This window comes from Chaetodon auriga, chromosome 16 (assembly GCF_051107435.1).
Source record: "Chaetodon auriga isolate fChaAug3 chromosome 16, fChaAug3.hap1, whole genome shotgun sequence".
Taxonomy (NCBI): Eukaryota; Metazoa; Chordata; class Actinopteri; order Chaetodontiformes; family Chaetodontidae; genus Chaetodon; species Chaetodon auriga.
The window spans coordinates 2268198-2283980 of NC_135089.1; the positions used below are offsets into that span (position 1 = coordinate 2268198).

Genomic DNA, 15783 nt, shown 5'->3' on the forward strand with positions numbered 1-15783 from the left:
TATTTTCATCCTTATTCTATCTCATCTTTGCCATTATTGTCATGTGGGTTTCATTCTGATCTAATTTGACATTAATTCTCTGTTATTTTCATCTCCATTCTGTGTCTTTTTAACATGAAGCGCTTGCTGCTGTGATTTCTGTATTTTAAAGCACTTCGGGCTGCATGTCTTCCATGAAAGGTGCTGCACAAATAGATTGTTATTATTATTGTTTAGAAATGTGCATCGATGAGCAATGACAGCTGCTGCCTGGTTTGCAAAGGTGCATTTTGATTTCTGATTCTTGTACCTGTGAACCGCTTATGTGCACCTTTCATTTAAGCACTATAACTAATCACATTTCTGGGAGGCTGAGAGGATCAGGAGGTTAATCAGGACCCAGCAGCTCATTTAAACCTTCTGCTAACGTGGTCATAGACTCTGAATCTCAACAGCAACATCACGATGAGACCTCATCACTGATGTGTCCTCTTCAGGGAGGGATATATCCTCTGTAGCCTCTTACAAAACCTCCAAAAGAAGTTGTAAATTCTATCAACATGTGTGAATCTGAGACAGAAATGTGTCCCTCTGGAGTCAGTTAATCCAGATTTATGAATTATGAATGTCTCTGTTGTCAATCACGGTGAGCGAACGGTGACATGTTATGGAAATACTCAGTGGAAATGATGCCGTCATCGCTCGCTCGGTGCACTTTGACTCCTCCAGATGCCGAGTCCGGGATCGGTGACGCACAGAGGTCTGACAGAACCCCCTCCCCGTCGGCCCCCATCCTGAGGTCGGGCAGGATCGGGTCGAGCATCACTTTCCTGGACGTACAGAGGGATTAGCATGAGGAGAGGCGGGAGGTCATTCTGGGCTCTGCAGATGTGATCTGAGCATCTGCTGCTCAGCCTCATGCAGCAGGAGGCAGGAAACATCATGGCCGACAGTCCGCTCTGCAGGGGAGATTATGGCTTCATTTCACGCTCACACTGTTTATGTTATGAATACTTTTTTGTTGGAGGGAAAAATCCATCCAGCTGCTTCTCTCCTCCTCTGCTGGAGCTTTAGTTTTTTTATGTTGTGATTCGAGTTGCACAAGATTTAGCTTCTGGTAACACGTTGGAGATGAAACCCTTCAGCTGTGTTTCAAACTGCAGTCAACATGCTGCACTTTAACACATGAAATAAATCAGGTTAACCGCTTTCTTCTTTTTGGACATGTGTATAAAATGGTGCACGTGACGTGTGTCAATATGATTCATCTATAAAGAAAAATGTTGTCTCGGTTGGAATATTTCTTAAAGCAACTCAACGCTTTCAGTCTCAGGACAAAAACTGTGTTTGAGCCACTTAAAGTCTCTCATTAGCTTCAAATGTGTTGTTTTGGAATAACCAGGACTGTTTGAAAATGAAGTTTTCCTGGAAATGACTCGTTTCATTCAAGATTTACAATGAGGATCACACCCAAAAAACAGAATTTATTAGATCTGTGACACAAACTCTGCGCTCACAACAGCCTCATTAATAACAAACAAACACAAACATGTACCCAAACCAAACCCGGTCAGTAAGCTTTCCGACTTCAAAGGTCAAAGGTCAACCATGCGCTGCCTCATTTCCTGTTGGCGAGAACGGGACACAACCAAACTTTTCTGCACAAACGCTGCTTTGTAACAACACAGAGCGAGGGCTCGACTGAGAGCTTAAACACTGATGAACAAACAAAGACTTTTTATGTTCTAATCAAGACTCAGGACGACAAACTGTGTAAACTGTCTGAACGTCCCTCGTTTTGTCTGCCTGGACTCAGCGTGCAGCCTGAAAACGGGACACAGGCTTAATTTTGCTCTTTTTGCAGAAGGTGATTAAACTGTGTGAAAAGCAGAACACGCAGAGAAAACGCCGTCTTCATGCTGACGTCAGAGCGTCGGGGTGAGTTATTGCTTTATTTGTGCTCTGTGTGCTGCCCCCCTCCCTGCCTCCTGAAGTGTTTGTCTGGGTCAAAGTTCAACCCTCAGCTCTGCTTCTCCTCGCTCTGCTCCCACCGCTAACGTTGCTAATTGCTGCCCTCTGCTGTCTCGCATTAATCTCAAACTACTGCACAAGTACAAGCAACCTGTTGAGGCTCCTGCCGCTTAAAGCGTCTTCGCTTTCCCACACAAACACGCGTTTTCTGCCTGGAAGCTCACACGACGGTCTGCCTGCACACATGGCGTGTATTGTCATGCATCGACAGAGATTATAAACCGGTGGAGTTTGTTGTCCGCTGATAATCCCATCTCTGAATCCCTGGATGTCTACAACAAGGAGTCTGACACACAGAGGATGAAGGCTGCCGTAATCTGCCTCAACTAAAACCACACGAGCTCTTCGATTTTGGACAGAAACGTCTTTCACCTCCTCCTGTTTTGAAGTCTCCTGCAAGCATGTTAGCATCTTCTGAGTAGCTTTTTAGTCACGCTCTCCGGCCTCTATTTAGCCAGATGGCTTCCTCAGTCAATCCCCACTCACAATCAAGATTAAGATTACAACACACACACACACACACACACACACACGAACATGCACTCAAATACGTCACATACACAGTAATTAATGTCCACTTGCTTGCAGATGATATAACACAGGATCCGCCACAGTTGCTGAGTGACAGCCGAAGCTTAAGTTATTAAAGGGAGTCATTGATCGCAGAAATTCAAGGTTGGAGGAGTGGCGCGGATTAAAGTATTTTTACCACAAAGCCACGTATCCACGCGCTCATCTGAAACAGAGAGGTGAGAGGCAGAAGCCGGGCAGCGAGGATGGAGGGAGGGAGGGGGAGGACGGCAGGGAGACAGATTGAAGAGGATAGAGAGGGAGAAAGCCCTGCTGTCGCCAGGCTTGTTTAGTGTTTCATCGTCTGCAGCCTATCTCAGACCTTCCATCGACCTCTGAGGCGCTTGTTCTTCGAGGCCTCAGGGCCGCCCAGCATGAAGCGGGCGCCATGGGCTTTCTGGAAAACTACCAGGAGATCGATCCTGTCACTTTAAACCTTTGCATCCTCATCGCCAGCTATGTTATCTTGCTCCTGGTCTTCCTGATATCGTGTATCATGTACGACTGCCGGGGCAAAGATCCCACCAAGGAGTACGCCCCGGACCCGCAGCCGACTCAGTCTCCCATCAGGCTGGTGGTGATGCAGAGCTCTCCGGCCCCGGTGGGACGGTGGGACACGGCCAACATGATCACGACCTACCACGAGCCAACGCACTCAGACTTCAGGGAGAAGAAGAGCACGATGGTCTGAGCGAGACCTCACCTTTGCGCACACCTGACTCTGTTTTTTTGAATGTTTCGTCTTGCACCTCCTTGGTTTTTCTCTGGGACAATGCTGGGATTTGACCTGCACAGGACCAGGCTTGCACGGTAAGGGATCGCAGCATGTGCTGATGTCTTTAAGTGCTGTGTGTATGCACGTGAAATCCCTCTTTATCTCAAGGATCTGGAGCCAAAGCTTGCAGTCAGCTGTGGAGAGGAAATGTCAGCACTGATAAAGCACAAGGAATAAAGAGGGCATTTCTGTTGTGTTGTGTTGACAGAGCAGCGGAGAGGTTTAGGATTAAGGTTAAGGGCAGGAAAACACACACCGGAGTGTAGTAAACTACATTTGTGCCTGTCTTAGATCCTAAATGAGGCATTTCAAGACAAACAAGCACCTTTAAGCCAAGGAAACACTCATCAGACCACGATGGACTTTGCTCCTCTTCGTCAACATGCAGATAAAACTATTATCTCTGCTTTAACTACTCTATCGAAACCAAAGCTGCATTGCTCTTGATTGGCTGCCGTTCAGGGATTAGTGTTCAACATTTGGTTAAGTCTGGACCGACGAGCTCTTGCATAACTGCAGGAAGTGTGATGAGCATGGATGTGCTGTCAAAGGTCTCCAGGCTTCTTCATCTGTCCGCCCGGCCTGCCGCTGCACAGGCACACCTGTGGCTCAGAGTTTACCTGCTGCTCACCTGAGACGTCGAGTCTGAAAGCCTTTCCTTTGTCTCTCATATCGTTCGTATCACGCTCAGCTGCAGATACGGTGTATCAGTGAAGAAACATGCAAACAAAGTTCTGTGTAAACGACAATGAACACGATAGCTGTGTTTAACCAGTAAACTGAGCACAGTTGACATAAAGCTGCAGCAGTGCTCCTCGGCTCCGGACCAGTAAACTGACCACTGAGCGTTTTTTCTCCTCTGAAGCGCTCAGACTTCGTTCTTTCAGCCATGAATTCACCATATTTGGATCTGTCCGTGCAGCGCTGCAGGTCGCTCGCTGTGGAGGATCAGGATGCGTGCAGCGCCACGCTTTAATCTGTGGCGAGGCAGACTGATTAGCTCGACTGTCAGAGCAGTCGGGGGGTCTCAAATCAAAGCGGGGGCTTTTTCCAAGGAGCAGATTTACGTTATCGTTATCTGGATGGATGTGCTGAGAGAAACTACAAAGCCTGTCAAACGTGGACGAAAACACAAAACTGTGCCAGGTTTCATGGAGGTAGGTCACTGAAAAGGCCTCCTGGAAGACCCTCGAGTGGAGTTTGAGTCAGAGAAACACAGAAACTGAATAAAATAATAACTGAAGTAAAGCCCTACATTAGCTCGTTAGCTTAGCATTCAGACTGTCCTGATCTTGATCAGCTTTAAACTGCATTCATGTCAGATTGGAACTGATGTAATAACAACAACCCTGATTCCAAAGCAGCTGGGACGCCGTGTGAACCAGATAAAACCAGAACCAACAAACCGCGTTTACAGACAGTTTCCTGAACTTCTGAACCTCCATCCTCTGTGATCGACTGAGCCTTCCCAGGATGCCCCTTTCATACCCAACCATGATCCTCTCACCTGTTACCAGTGAGCCTGTTTACCTGTGGAATGTTCCAAACAGGTGTTCTTAGAGTGTTCCACATTCACAGTCTGTGAAACGTGTTGCTGCATCAGATTCACAATAATCAATGAAACTGGTCAATGATTGTAAATAACACTCATCCCAGTTGTAATTGTAACAGGAGCTGATTTATCCGACAGGTGGCAAAAAACACTGAAAACCAAACAACATGGACGCTCCATGTAAACCACATGTAAACACTAATTCAGTGGATTTAGTGCCATTTTGACCAAATTAAGCATTTCTAACCCGACAGTCACACAGTGTGGATTTTCCTGATGTTTTGAACACTTGCAAGCAGCAAACACTTTGCCAATAAATCAAATATGAAGGTAAAATAAACTTTGTTTCTGTCACACCTTTCGTAACTATAAAGACAGATTAATACCATAGAGTTTATTTGATCATACTTTGTCTTTGCCTTCCTGTTTGCTTGTTAAATTCAGCTGCTGTTCTTTGTTTGAGGATCCATTAATGACGTTTTCAGCCTCTGGAGCTTATTCGCCTTCCAGAAAACAAATGTAGAACTAATAAAACAACCTATCTGAGTCAGAGATACGGAGAGTCTGTGCAGGGACCTGAATCAGCTCTTTGTTAGTCCATAAAGAAACTATTTGTTCTGACTGATTATTCAACAGATTGTGATTCCGGCTCTCAGTCTGCTGCCAGCACTCAACAGGAATAGATCTCATAGCTCTGAGAAGTCTTCCAGGCAGAAACCTGGACGGGCTCACTGTAATCCTGCCACTTCGGAGAAACGTGCAATTAATGGATCTCATTCATAAAACAGGCCAATGGATAAGATACGCCAAAAAAGATGGTAAATACGTTATGTCATTACATACAGGCGACATCATCTGTCAACTTGAAGCGGAGGATTTGGATTCAACATATCAGGATCAGAAGTTTAGAGCCGCTGCTGCCTCTTCATTCTGGATCCGCTCTCATCTTCATCTCTATATTTTTCATATTAACCTGACTTCTATCCCATCACCGCCTCTTCTACTTCATCTTTAAAATACAAATCAAAACAGAGCCGCAGCCTTCACTGAGCAAAGGATTAAAACTCTCTGCTGGAGATGTTACTGTGAACAAAGTATGGAAAGTAAAGTAAAGTAAGTAAAGTAAAAGTACTCGTTATGCAGAATGGTCCCTTTCAGAGCTGTAAATAATATATTTTAAGATTATATCTATTGAAGCATTGATATGTTAGCATCACTTAGCTAAGTTAACCACTTAATACTCTGCTGGGTACCTTCATCTATAATAAAACCTCATGATTTATCAGGTGATTGTTGAATATTTTTCATCAATCTAAATCTGTAAAAAAATAAGCAGCTGAATGAAGTACAGTATTTCATACAGAGGTGTAGTAGATTTGAAGTATAAAGTAGTGAAAAATGGAAGTACAAGTACCTCAAAATTGCAGGTGAAGTACTTGAATAAATGTGCTTTGTGAGGTTCCAGCAGTGAGAAACACGATTCTCTTTATTTCCTGCTGTGAAATCGACACTCTGCTTTCATCATATCCTGCACAAACACTCGTGTCACAGCGGGCGCAGGATGCCTTTGCTTTGATTTGTGTTTTAATTGAAGTTATTCTCAGATTCATCAGATCTGTGGCAGGTCGACAGGGTGTGTTCAACCTCGTAACACCCAGATATCAAACAACGAGCCTCAGTTATGAATTTAAATGTTTTTCAGTATAAACATCTCCATGAAAATGAAATATGATCTGATATGATCAGTGAGACACAGTTTTTTTTGAGTCTCTCTTCACTTCCCATCAATCACAAATGAAAGACGTCTCCTGAAGCTGCTGTAGGTGCTGTGAGCCCCAGTGAGCCCGTATATTTGGGACAGATGTGTGAATATAACGCTCGTTCAGTGGCCTAATAACAGTCCAACCAGGTGAAACATCAGCAGCTCCACCTGCACACAGACATGACTCAGATGTTTGTGAAGTTCAGTCTGTGACTCTCAGGTGTAGAGCGAGCAGAGGAAGGCGGCCATGCTTCACTCGCCCTCGGCCAGAAGCACCAGTCTGCGTTTCCACTGCAGAGCACGCTGGACTCATTTTTTTGACTGGACGTATTCTGTTGTTAATTTCTGTGGCGCCTTCTGTTGAAGCCATTCTTAAGATGTCTCCTGCACAGTTGTCAGGTAGATTTCCTCCAGATTCATCGGCTGACCTTCCTCTCTGGAGGTAAACTATGGGCCATGCATTCTAGCATGAAACAGTAAACCAATTACAAAGCTGTTTAACTGCGTGTCACGTGTGAACAGAAAGCCTCTTTTATTCTGAGGGCGCTCCCACCTATATGTCTGTCCTAGTCGTTGTCAGAAAAGCTGCACTTTTGCTTCATCCAGCCACTGAAAAAGAGACTCCAGAGTTTGTGGTCTGATTCTGATCTGTTTCCACTTCGTGCTCTCGGCCTGGGATGGTCCGATATGTGGGATCTGTGTGGTAAAGCAGGAACCAGGTCAGCAGGTGTCTGATCCTCAGAGGCATTGAGGTCATGTGAAACAGAATAAGCATGTCTGACCTCTGAGCCCAGACTTATCAGGCTACTTTCAGAAAGCTTCCCATATTTGCTTTCACTGGTTTAACTCCACTTCTTCATTCTTCGCTCACTTTCTCCTCATTTTACTTATCAGGCTTTTTTCTGCCGTTTATTCAATCAGTAACTGTGAAGGTTCTTGGCATCAGGGAGGAAGACGCAGCTGCAGACACTCAAGCAGAAGCAGAGCAGGTTGAATTAAAGGCAGTTTAAGAACAATCAGGCTCAGAATCAAGAGCTAGACGACAGTCCAGCTGGGCAACGGCAAGAATGCAAGTCACACAGCAGAAGAGGGAGAAAAGGCTGAAGCACTGCAGCAGGCGGACGACACGCCGACTGGGACTGAGCGAGTGGCTGATTTTAATGTGCTGAGGCTGACGAGGGAACGAGGCACAGGTGTGCAGGGAGGAGCAGGAGGCAGGTGGACAGGTGGGTGTGCAGAGCTCCACGATGGACACTGAAGGCCTCCTGTGAAGCTGGAAGGGATTCCCATGTTTGCAAGTTTTCACATCACTGGAGAACTCAAGGCGGTCGTATGACTGCAGAGTTGGTTTTGTGAGGGTTGGAAAGACGTTGGAACGATATTCATTAGATCAGCGTGTGAAGACGCTGCACGCACACAGTTTTTAATAGAAAACTAACGCGCACGACGGGCTGAGGTTGGGTGGAGCTTGGCAGAGAGTCACATGATGTCATGGAAGCACATGCGCTAAGAAAGGTACAGTCACATTAACAAACTGTGAACAGTCTGTGAGAGCGATGCTGCAGTTTGACGTCAAGAACATCAGTTTCAGTTGAGCTGATCTGAAACAGGCTCTGCAGGTTTGAGCTTGACCCTCATACGGGCTTCATTGAGTAAATGAGTGCAGAGCAAATGTCTGCAGGGACCGGAGGGCAATGTGACGAACCTTCAGAATAATAAAGGTGTCATTTGTCCTAACAAGCTTCACAAAACTGTGATAGAGACGCCAGTTAGCAGGGAAATCCTCTGATTTCACACATCAAAGTCTGCAGAGGAAAAGTCGAATAAATCTGGAGGCTGCGTGGAGCAACAAAGACGATAGATCTGCTTCTGCTGATCTCGATCAAAACTATCCGTCTTGAGTCCGACAGTGCTGCAGCAGTTAAATCACCACTTTTAATCTCGGTCTAAACGTGTCCAAATACTTCTGAGAAGAGGTTTAATCAGGCAAAATAAGTGAAAACACCTGTGCAGGTTGACCATGCATGTGTCAGGGCTTTAAAGTAATCCTATAACCCTAACCTAAATAATGTGTCCTGACCTTAATCAGACAAATTAACCAGAACCCAAGTCCCCCACATTTCACCGAAAAAGCCTTTCCCAGTTACATCAGGAGGCACGAACAGGTGCAAACTGATAGCGGCGCTGGTGTGATGAGAGAGTGCAGGTTAAACACCAGAGAAACTCCATCCGCCGCCAGACAGACGAGGCCGCCAGTGCAAGTCACACCGTTTACAGGCAGGACATGAAGATATCCTGACCGCTGCGACGCGCTGCCAGCCTGCAGCTCTCAGGTCTGTTTCACATCGGAGGTGTCACAGAGGCAGCGTGGGGGGAAAAAGCCGCCTGAAGCCAAGAACAAGGAGACACCGTCCCCTGACAAATGGCCTCTGGCACTGTCCTGTTGTCTCTGTGACAATGAGCTCTCTCTTCATCTGGATCAATCCCATTCTGTGCTCTCTCTGCTGCAGAGGCCCATCTGACGGGCCGGTGCACCACTCTATGAATTACTGATACAGACTTCAAACCTCCTCAGGGTTCAGCCGGTTTCTGCCTCGTTGTGTGCGGCAGCAGCGTGAACCTCATTAAGCCCGAGGACTGCACTTACATAAAGGCTCTGTTATATCTCAGAGTCGCTGATCAAGTTACAGTGGGATTATGTAAGCGAGCTGTTACAGCCTGACACTGTGTGCACTTCACTGTCTGCTGTGACACTTTGTCTGCGGCGACGTCACTCGCTGATGTTTGTCAGAACTGCTGATCCACCAGCAGATTGGTTCATTTCCCTCTCTGTGATACCTGCTGCAGGAGGACGTCTGTGGAGTCTGTCCGTAGATTTAAGTTAAAGCTGCAGCTCGTTTCACTTCATGGTGAGCGTCAAGCTGTGGGGAACGTCTTACGTAACACATGTGCTTCACAACATATTGCTTAGTTCAACACAACATGCTGTCAGCGGTGGGATGTAACTAAATACTTTTACTTCTTCTGTACTGTGCTTAAATCCTTTCACGGCTCTTTCTGCTCTGCTGCCTTTCAGAGGGATTGATTTGGATTCTGTGTTTTCACTTCACTGCATTTATCTGACAGCTTTAGTTACTTTGCACACAAAATATATGACGAGTTTACAAAATCTGAAGTTTTCAAACGAAAGAAGAACAAAATGAAAATGTTTTGATAAATGATGAAGTCTCATTTGCTGCTTTTCCTTTGACTGATTTGAATAATTTGAGCGTATTTGTCATAATGTTGAGGTTTGGACTAAACAAACATTGTGAAGGCGTCACTTTGGGCGACATTTCTTACTATTTATTTATTTCTATTATTATATTAATCCAGTCCTATAATCCCTGCTGTTTTCCCTCCTCATTTCCAGGCTAATAAATAATCACTTCTGCACTTTCAGATGTTAAGTAATTCATTAAATAGCTTTATTGGCTGTTTAATAAAGCACAAATTCTGTAGTTGTAAATGTTAAATAACTAATTAAGCGTTTTTAAACTGGTAAAGACAATGCAGGTGTCGTGATGGAGGATTTTTAATTTAAATGTCTCATATCTGATCTATAAAACTGCAGTAAAATGTCTTTATGAAGGGTGTCTTTGGAAGTGGGAACGTCACAACAAACACACGGAAAATCCTACAGCTCAGAAAACAGAAGAGTTAAATGAGACGAGAGAAAGCTCACCGGACTCAAACATTTTCTGTCTCATGACTGAGGATCCTTCACAGGAGGCAGCCCACCTAACATCTGATTGGCCAGTTTGCCGGTCCTTCCGCTGCTGATTGGCTCACGCCGCTGTCACTCAGTATCTCACCACTGTTGGGCGGTGGGACTCGAACAGAAATCATATTTTTTGGCTAGCGGCTCAGCAGGGAGCAGCCGAGCAGGGGAGCTGCGAGCTTTGCGGGGGTCTTTTCGCTTTGTCCTGGCTGCCGCTGGTGCTCATGGATATTTGTAGCTTAAAGACGCGGCAGTGAGCCAGTATTTGTTCCAGAATGGTATTAAGAAAAAGACTAAAACGGTGCCTTTGTAGCGGGAGTATTAATGCTGCCGGTGCCTTGTAGCTGACAGTTAGCTTGAGTAGCATCAGGTTAGCTCATGCTAGGCCTTCCGTTTCCTCCGGTTTGTCAGGACACTTTATTGTTTTATCGTCGCCTTTGTAGAGCAGATTTACAGCTCTTTTGTTTGCTGATCTTTTTCTTTGCTGCTTGTGGTGAATACGACTGAAATGAAGAGAGTAAACAGCTTTCAGAGGTGGGTGAAATGCTAAAAGCTCACTGTCAGAACCCTGTTCTGGGTATCCGGCCATGATTTCACTTACTGTAAGTGTCATTTAAAGTGTCAGATAGTTACAGGAAGCTCGTCAGATGAGGCTGTTTATCTCCTTCTTCATGCCTGTTACCATAAACCTGTTTCACCCCCAGAATCATAAAAAGCTGCTGAAGTTATTGTGCAGATAAACACAACGAAAGAATGTAAAAACAATGCAACGTTAAATTTGGATTTTTTTGTATGAAGTTTGGCGCAGGAAATGATCATCATTGTTTTCAGTTTTAAATTTAATGTTGTCTCTAATCCGTGAAATGCGTTTATTATCCGTCAACACAAACGTGTGAGTAGTTCACTGAAGTAAAGTTATGAGTATACTACTAGTATTTTGTTAGAAACTGCAGTATTCTGTACGAGCAGACACACCATCAGGTCGTCCTGTTCAACATAGTTATTATGTTATTATATCTCTGTTCTTTTTACTTCTTACCTGCTTTTTTAAATGTTCTTATGTTGCGTTATTGTTTTGGCACATTGCAGAATGATTTGCAGAACTTGTTCTTACTTTTGTCTTACTGTGTCCTTTCTGCACCAAAATACTCCAAAATACAAATTCCTGTTTCAAAACCTGCTTTGCAAAAAGCCCGATTCTGCGTCATTTACCTCAAATCAGCGTTTTCACATGCACTTCTCTCTTGTTTCGGTCAGAATCAGACCTCTGTGTTTGCCCTGCCGCTCTGAATCGGCCTCCCGTGGTTGTTCATTTTTTGTTTTTGTTGATTTGTTTCAGGTTCATGAACAGACGGGCCTCTGCTAACTGCCGCTACCAGCCCACCTGCTACGAGCATGCTGCAAACTGCTACACTCACGCGGTGAGCGGCTCGAATGTGTTTGTGAAAGCAGACGTCTTCGCCCGCAGCTCCTCGTTTTAACGGCCCTGTGCTTCCTCCCCGCAGCTCCTCATCGTGCCGGCCGCCGTGGGCATGGCGCTGCTGCATCGACTGTCGGACAACGGCTGGGAGAGGATCACGGCCTGGGTGTACGGCATGGGCCTGTGCGCCCTCTTCCTGGTCTCCACTGTGTTTCACATCATCACCTGGAAGAAGAGCCACATGAGGTGAGGAGGAGGCGGGACGTGGACAAGCTGTCCTAACAGCCGCGAGCACACAACCTGCTGCACATGTAGACAGAGCGATGAGGGCACAGTCTGTGATGTTTACAGTAAAATCAATCATTTACGCTGCTGGCCTGTGATCTGGAGGTGGAGTAGAGTATCACGCTCGCTCTTCTCTCCAGCGTCGTTCCTTTGGTTTCTCTGCACTCTGCTCACAGGGTGAAGTGTTCGCGTCAGGATTTTGTTCTTCGCGGAGCAGAAAAGTGTTTGTGTTTGCAGAAGAGGACAACACTGAACCCTTTATTCCTGCTGTTTGCTGCTGGCGAGTGTTTTCACTGTGGTTTAAATGTTAGAGGCGAGGATGACGACGATGATGATGATGATGATGATGATGATGATGATGATGATACTGTTTTTACTGATGCCCTACAGTTATGTCTGGGTACTGTATGAATGCCTTTTTACATGAGTGCTGACACCAAAGCGGCGCTTCCTTTCACGACCTTACTTTTAAAAATGTTTAAAAGAATTTCTACAAAAAAACTCTTTAATTTATAAAAAAAAAGCTCCCAAAATGATAACGATGCAGATTCAGTACATCAATTTTCAGGCCTCAGACATGTTTGAGTTTAGCTTGAGGGCGACTTTGCTGCCTGAATGAGCGTCGTGCTGTTTGCTCTGTGATGTGTGTTTAAAGCTGAAGTGTTTCGTTGCGTCAGCGGTCAGGTGTCAGGTGTGTCGGCTCACCTGAGCGGTCGTTCACCTGCGTGCTGTCTGTTTCAGGTCTGTGGAACAGTGTTTCCACATGTGTGACAGAGTGGTCATCTACGTCTTCATCGCTGCCTCCTACACACCTTGGTGAGTGTCAGGCGGAGGACGGCGTGTCCTCGGGGGGGCGGGCTTGGTGAGCGGAGGGCTGACGCTGACGCCCCTGCTGTCTTCTCCCCTCAGGTTGAACCTGCGTGAACTGGGCCCGTTAGCAGCACACATGCGCTGGTTTGTGTGGCTCATGGCTGCCGCTGGAACCATATACGTCTTCAACTACCACGAAAAGTGAGTTCAGGTTCCCGCAGCGGGTTCTTCATGTGTGTGATGATCAGACAGGAAGTCTCCGACCTGCAGCACCCGTCTCCAAATCTGTCTCTTAAACTGTTTATCTGGTGATGTTTATGCTTCAGCAACAGGTAAAATCATGTTTTTCAGCCATCTTCATGCTAATGATCCATCAGACCCAGAAGTTCAAATTTATAGCAAACCTGAGACGAGCTCTGACCAATCACATCATCTCCTCATCAGACCGCCGTCCTCTGCTCTCATCAGAGTCACGATCGGCGGTTTGCTGACGTCTGTTTTGATTGGTGAAGGTTTTTTTCAGGCAGGTTTGGCAGGTTTGTTTCACAGCCGGTCACACCCTGAGCGCCGCCCGGTGTCAGCAGACGATAGCTCGTTTAGTCATGTCTGATACCAAATTTAGACCTGTTGCACGTCCTGCTCAGGAGGCTGTTTCACCAGTTCAGCCATTTTTCACTGTCTCTTAATCCAGTTTCAACAACTTTTGCACATTTTCTTTGAGCGGCTGCTTTTGTTTCTCCTTCTGTTTTTCTCTCATTGTTTGATCTTCTCGTGTTTGAATTTGCATCAGTGAGTTTGTTGTTTGTTTGCCTTCGCAGGTATAAACTTGTCGAGCTGGCCTTCTACTTGACGATGGGTTTTTTCCCCGCGTCCGTCGTGACGTCAATGGTAATGTTGTGTTTTAACACATTTACAGTCACATTTGGTTTAGGTCTCCTCCTCCTCCTCCTCCCCCTCCAGCAGCAGGGTGGAGGAGGTGATGAGTGTGTCTCACTTCCTCTTTACTGGTAAACATGTTCAGATCCATATGAGAACGCGCTCTCCTCTCGCGTCCTGTCACTCTGAGCCTTTCAGACCTGAGTGCGTGTCTGCTGCCCTCTTGTGGTTTCACTGAGTGCGGCAGCCTGAACGGCCTCAACACGAACCTTTGTGTCTCTGCTCAGCTCTGCTTTCGTTCCGTAACCTTTCTCTCGTCTTTTCCTGGTTTTCAGAGCAACACTGAGGGCCTTCATGAGCTGGCCTGCGGCGGACTCATCTACTGCCTCGGTGTGTTCTTCTTCAAGAGCGACGGCGTCATCCCCTTCGCCCACGCCATCTGGCACGTGTTTGTGGCGCTGGCCGCGGCCGTGCACTACTACGCCATCTGGAAATACCTCTACAAGGCCCCCAGCGCCGAAGCCCTCCTCCAGTCGTGACCGCAGCCGGGGCCGGACGCCGGTTCTCCGCCTCCCCCCTGCGCTACGGAACCGAGGTGCCCGCACGCCGACTCCCTCAACTGCCCGCCGACGCTGCGACGACGGCCGAAAAGTTTACGAAGACAACGACCGTGAATTGTTTACTGTTTTCTAACGAGGAGAACAGATTTTTCTGACGAACAAAAGCTTCTTTCAAAGCTGTTTTGTATGACTTCAGTGAGGGAGGGAGAGTTTTGACTTTTTACCGTCGACCCGGCACATTGACGAGTGTTTGAGAAATTTGATAGCCGTCTTTTGTATCACGTGAAGTCAGTCACATTCCACACGGGGTCACTCATGTGTCACAACATGGAGATTCATCATTTCAGCCGAACGCTGGGGACGTTGAACGAGGTGCTAAAAATCAGGGCTGGGCGTCATTTTCATTTCAAAAAAAAGAAACCAAAGATGCTCCAAGCAGCCGGTCGACAGCTCAGATTGGCAAAACATGATTAAAATCAGGATTTAAGAGAGCAAGAAGAACAGAATCCGACCAGACAACTGATGCCAACTTTGACCAGGAAGCACAGAGCTTTGACTCCCAGCCCTCGTCAGTAGTGAATAAAGTTTGAAGTGTTTGAATCAGGAAGGAAATGCCAAGAAAAAGCTCCTGATGGATGTTTGGTGGTTTCCTGTCACAGCGATCGGCCCATCAGGTCCAGAGTTCCTCAGTTTTCAGAGAGCCCGTTTGTTCTGTGAGCGTTTGGCGCCCCCTGCTGACGGGCAGCATTTCAGGGTGAGGTGGGGTTTTATTAATGAGCCAAATGACGAATTCTTCCACTTTGTTGTAAATGTGAACGTGTGCAGTAGAGCTTCGACCTGTAGTCCAGTCTTACATTTCCATTTGATTTGCACCACGAGGACGAACGTGTGTCCTGTCTGCGTCCTGACAGCGTTCTCGTCTCCTGGCGTCAGTTTTGTAAACGTGCTCATGAAATGACCTTTCTGTCGCTCTCTGGTTGCGTGTTTCTTAATTTTGGCTCTGGGTGAAATGGTTTCTTCAGCCTGTTTTGTAACGTTTGTACCTTCTGTCCTTCTGTTCTGATCCTCGCCTTTGCAGGGAGGAGAATCTGCTTCTTGTCTGTCCCATTGGCTGTTAATGGTGCTGCATATCCATGAATGCTCCTCTACTATTCTATCACCTTTCTAATGTGACAATAAAAAATGATAACGCCCCACGTCTGAGCCTCCGGAGCCTCATTCACTGATTGGCTGATTGACTGAGTTTTTGGTCTTCACACATCAAAGGGCTGAAGAGATTCAGTGCTGACAGACGATGATGGAGACATCAATCAGAAGGCGTCAGACGCCCGCTTCTGTCCTCCAGACTGTTGAAAAACTGATATGAGGGATGTTTCAGGGTAGAAAATCCCCCATAATCCTTT

At 46.2% G+C, this 15783-nt stretch overlaps 1 protein-coding gene and 1 pseudogene across 2 annotated transcripts; both read left to right on the plus strand.

Moving 5' to 3' along the window:
* Positions 1-2853: 2853 nt before the first annotated feature.
* On the plus strand, positions 2854-3271 carry LOC143334504 (small integral membrane protein 36 pseudogene; annotated as a pseudogene).
* Positions 3189-15576, plus strand: mmd (monocyte to macrophage differentiation-associated). Of its 2 annotated transcripts, none has more exons than XM_076753323.1 (7): positions 3189-3390; positions 11769-11850; positions 11935-12095; positions 12876-12950; positions 13044-13145; positions 13763-13832; positions 14156-15576. In XM_076753323.1, exons 1-7 carry the CDS (start codon positions 3314-3316, stop codon positions 14357-14359), a joined length of 771 nt encoding a protein of 256 aa, XP_076609438.1. In that variant the 5' UTR covers positions 3189-3313; the 3' UTR covers positions 14360-15576. The 2 variants fall into 2 exon arrangements, with proteins under 2 accessions (XP_076609438.1, XP_076609439.1); XM_076753324.1 differs by lacking the exon at positions 3189-3390 and adding an exon at positions 10525-10963.
* The last annotated feature ends 207 nt before the right edge of the window (positions 15577-15783 follow it).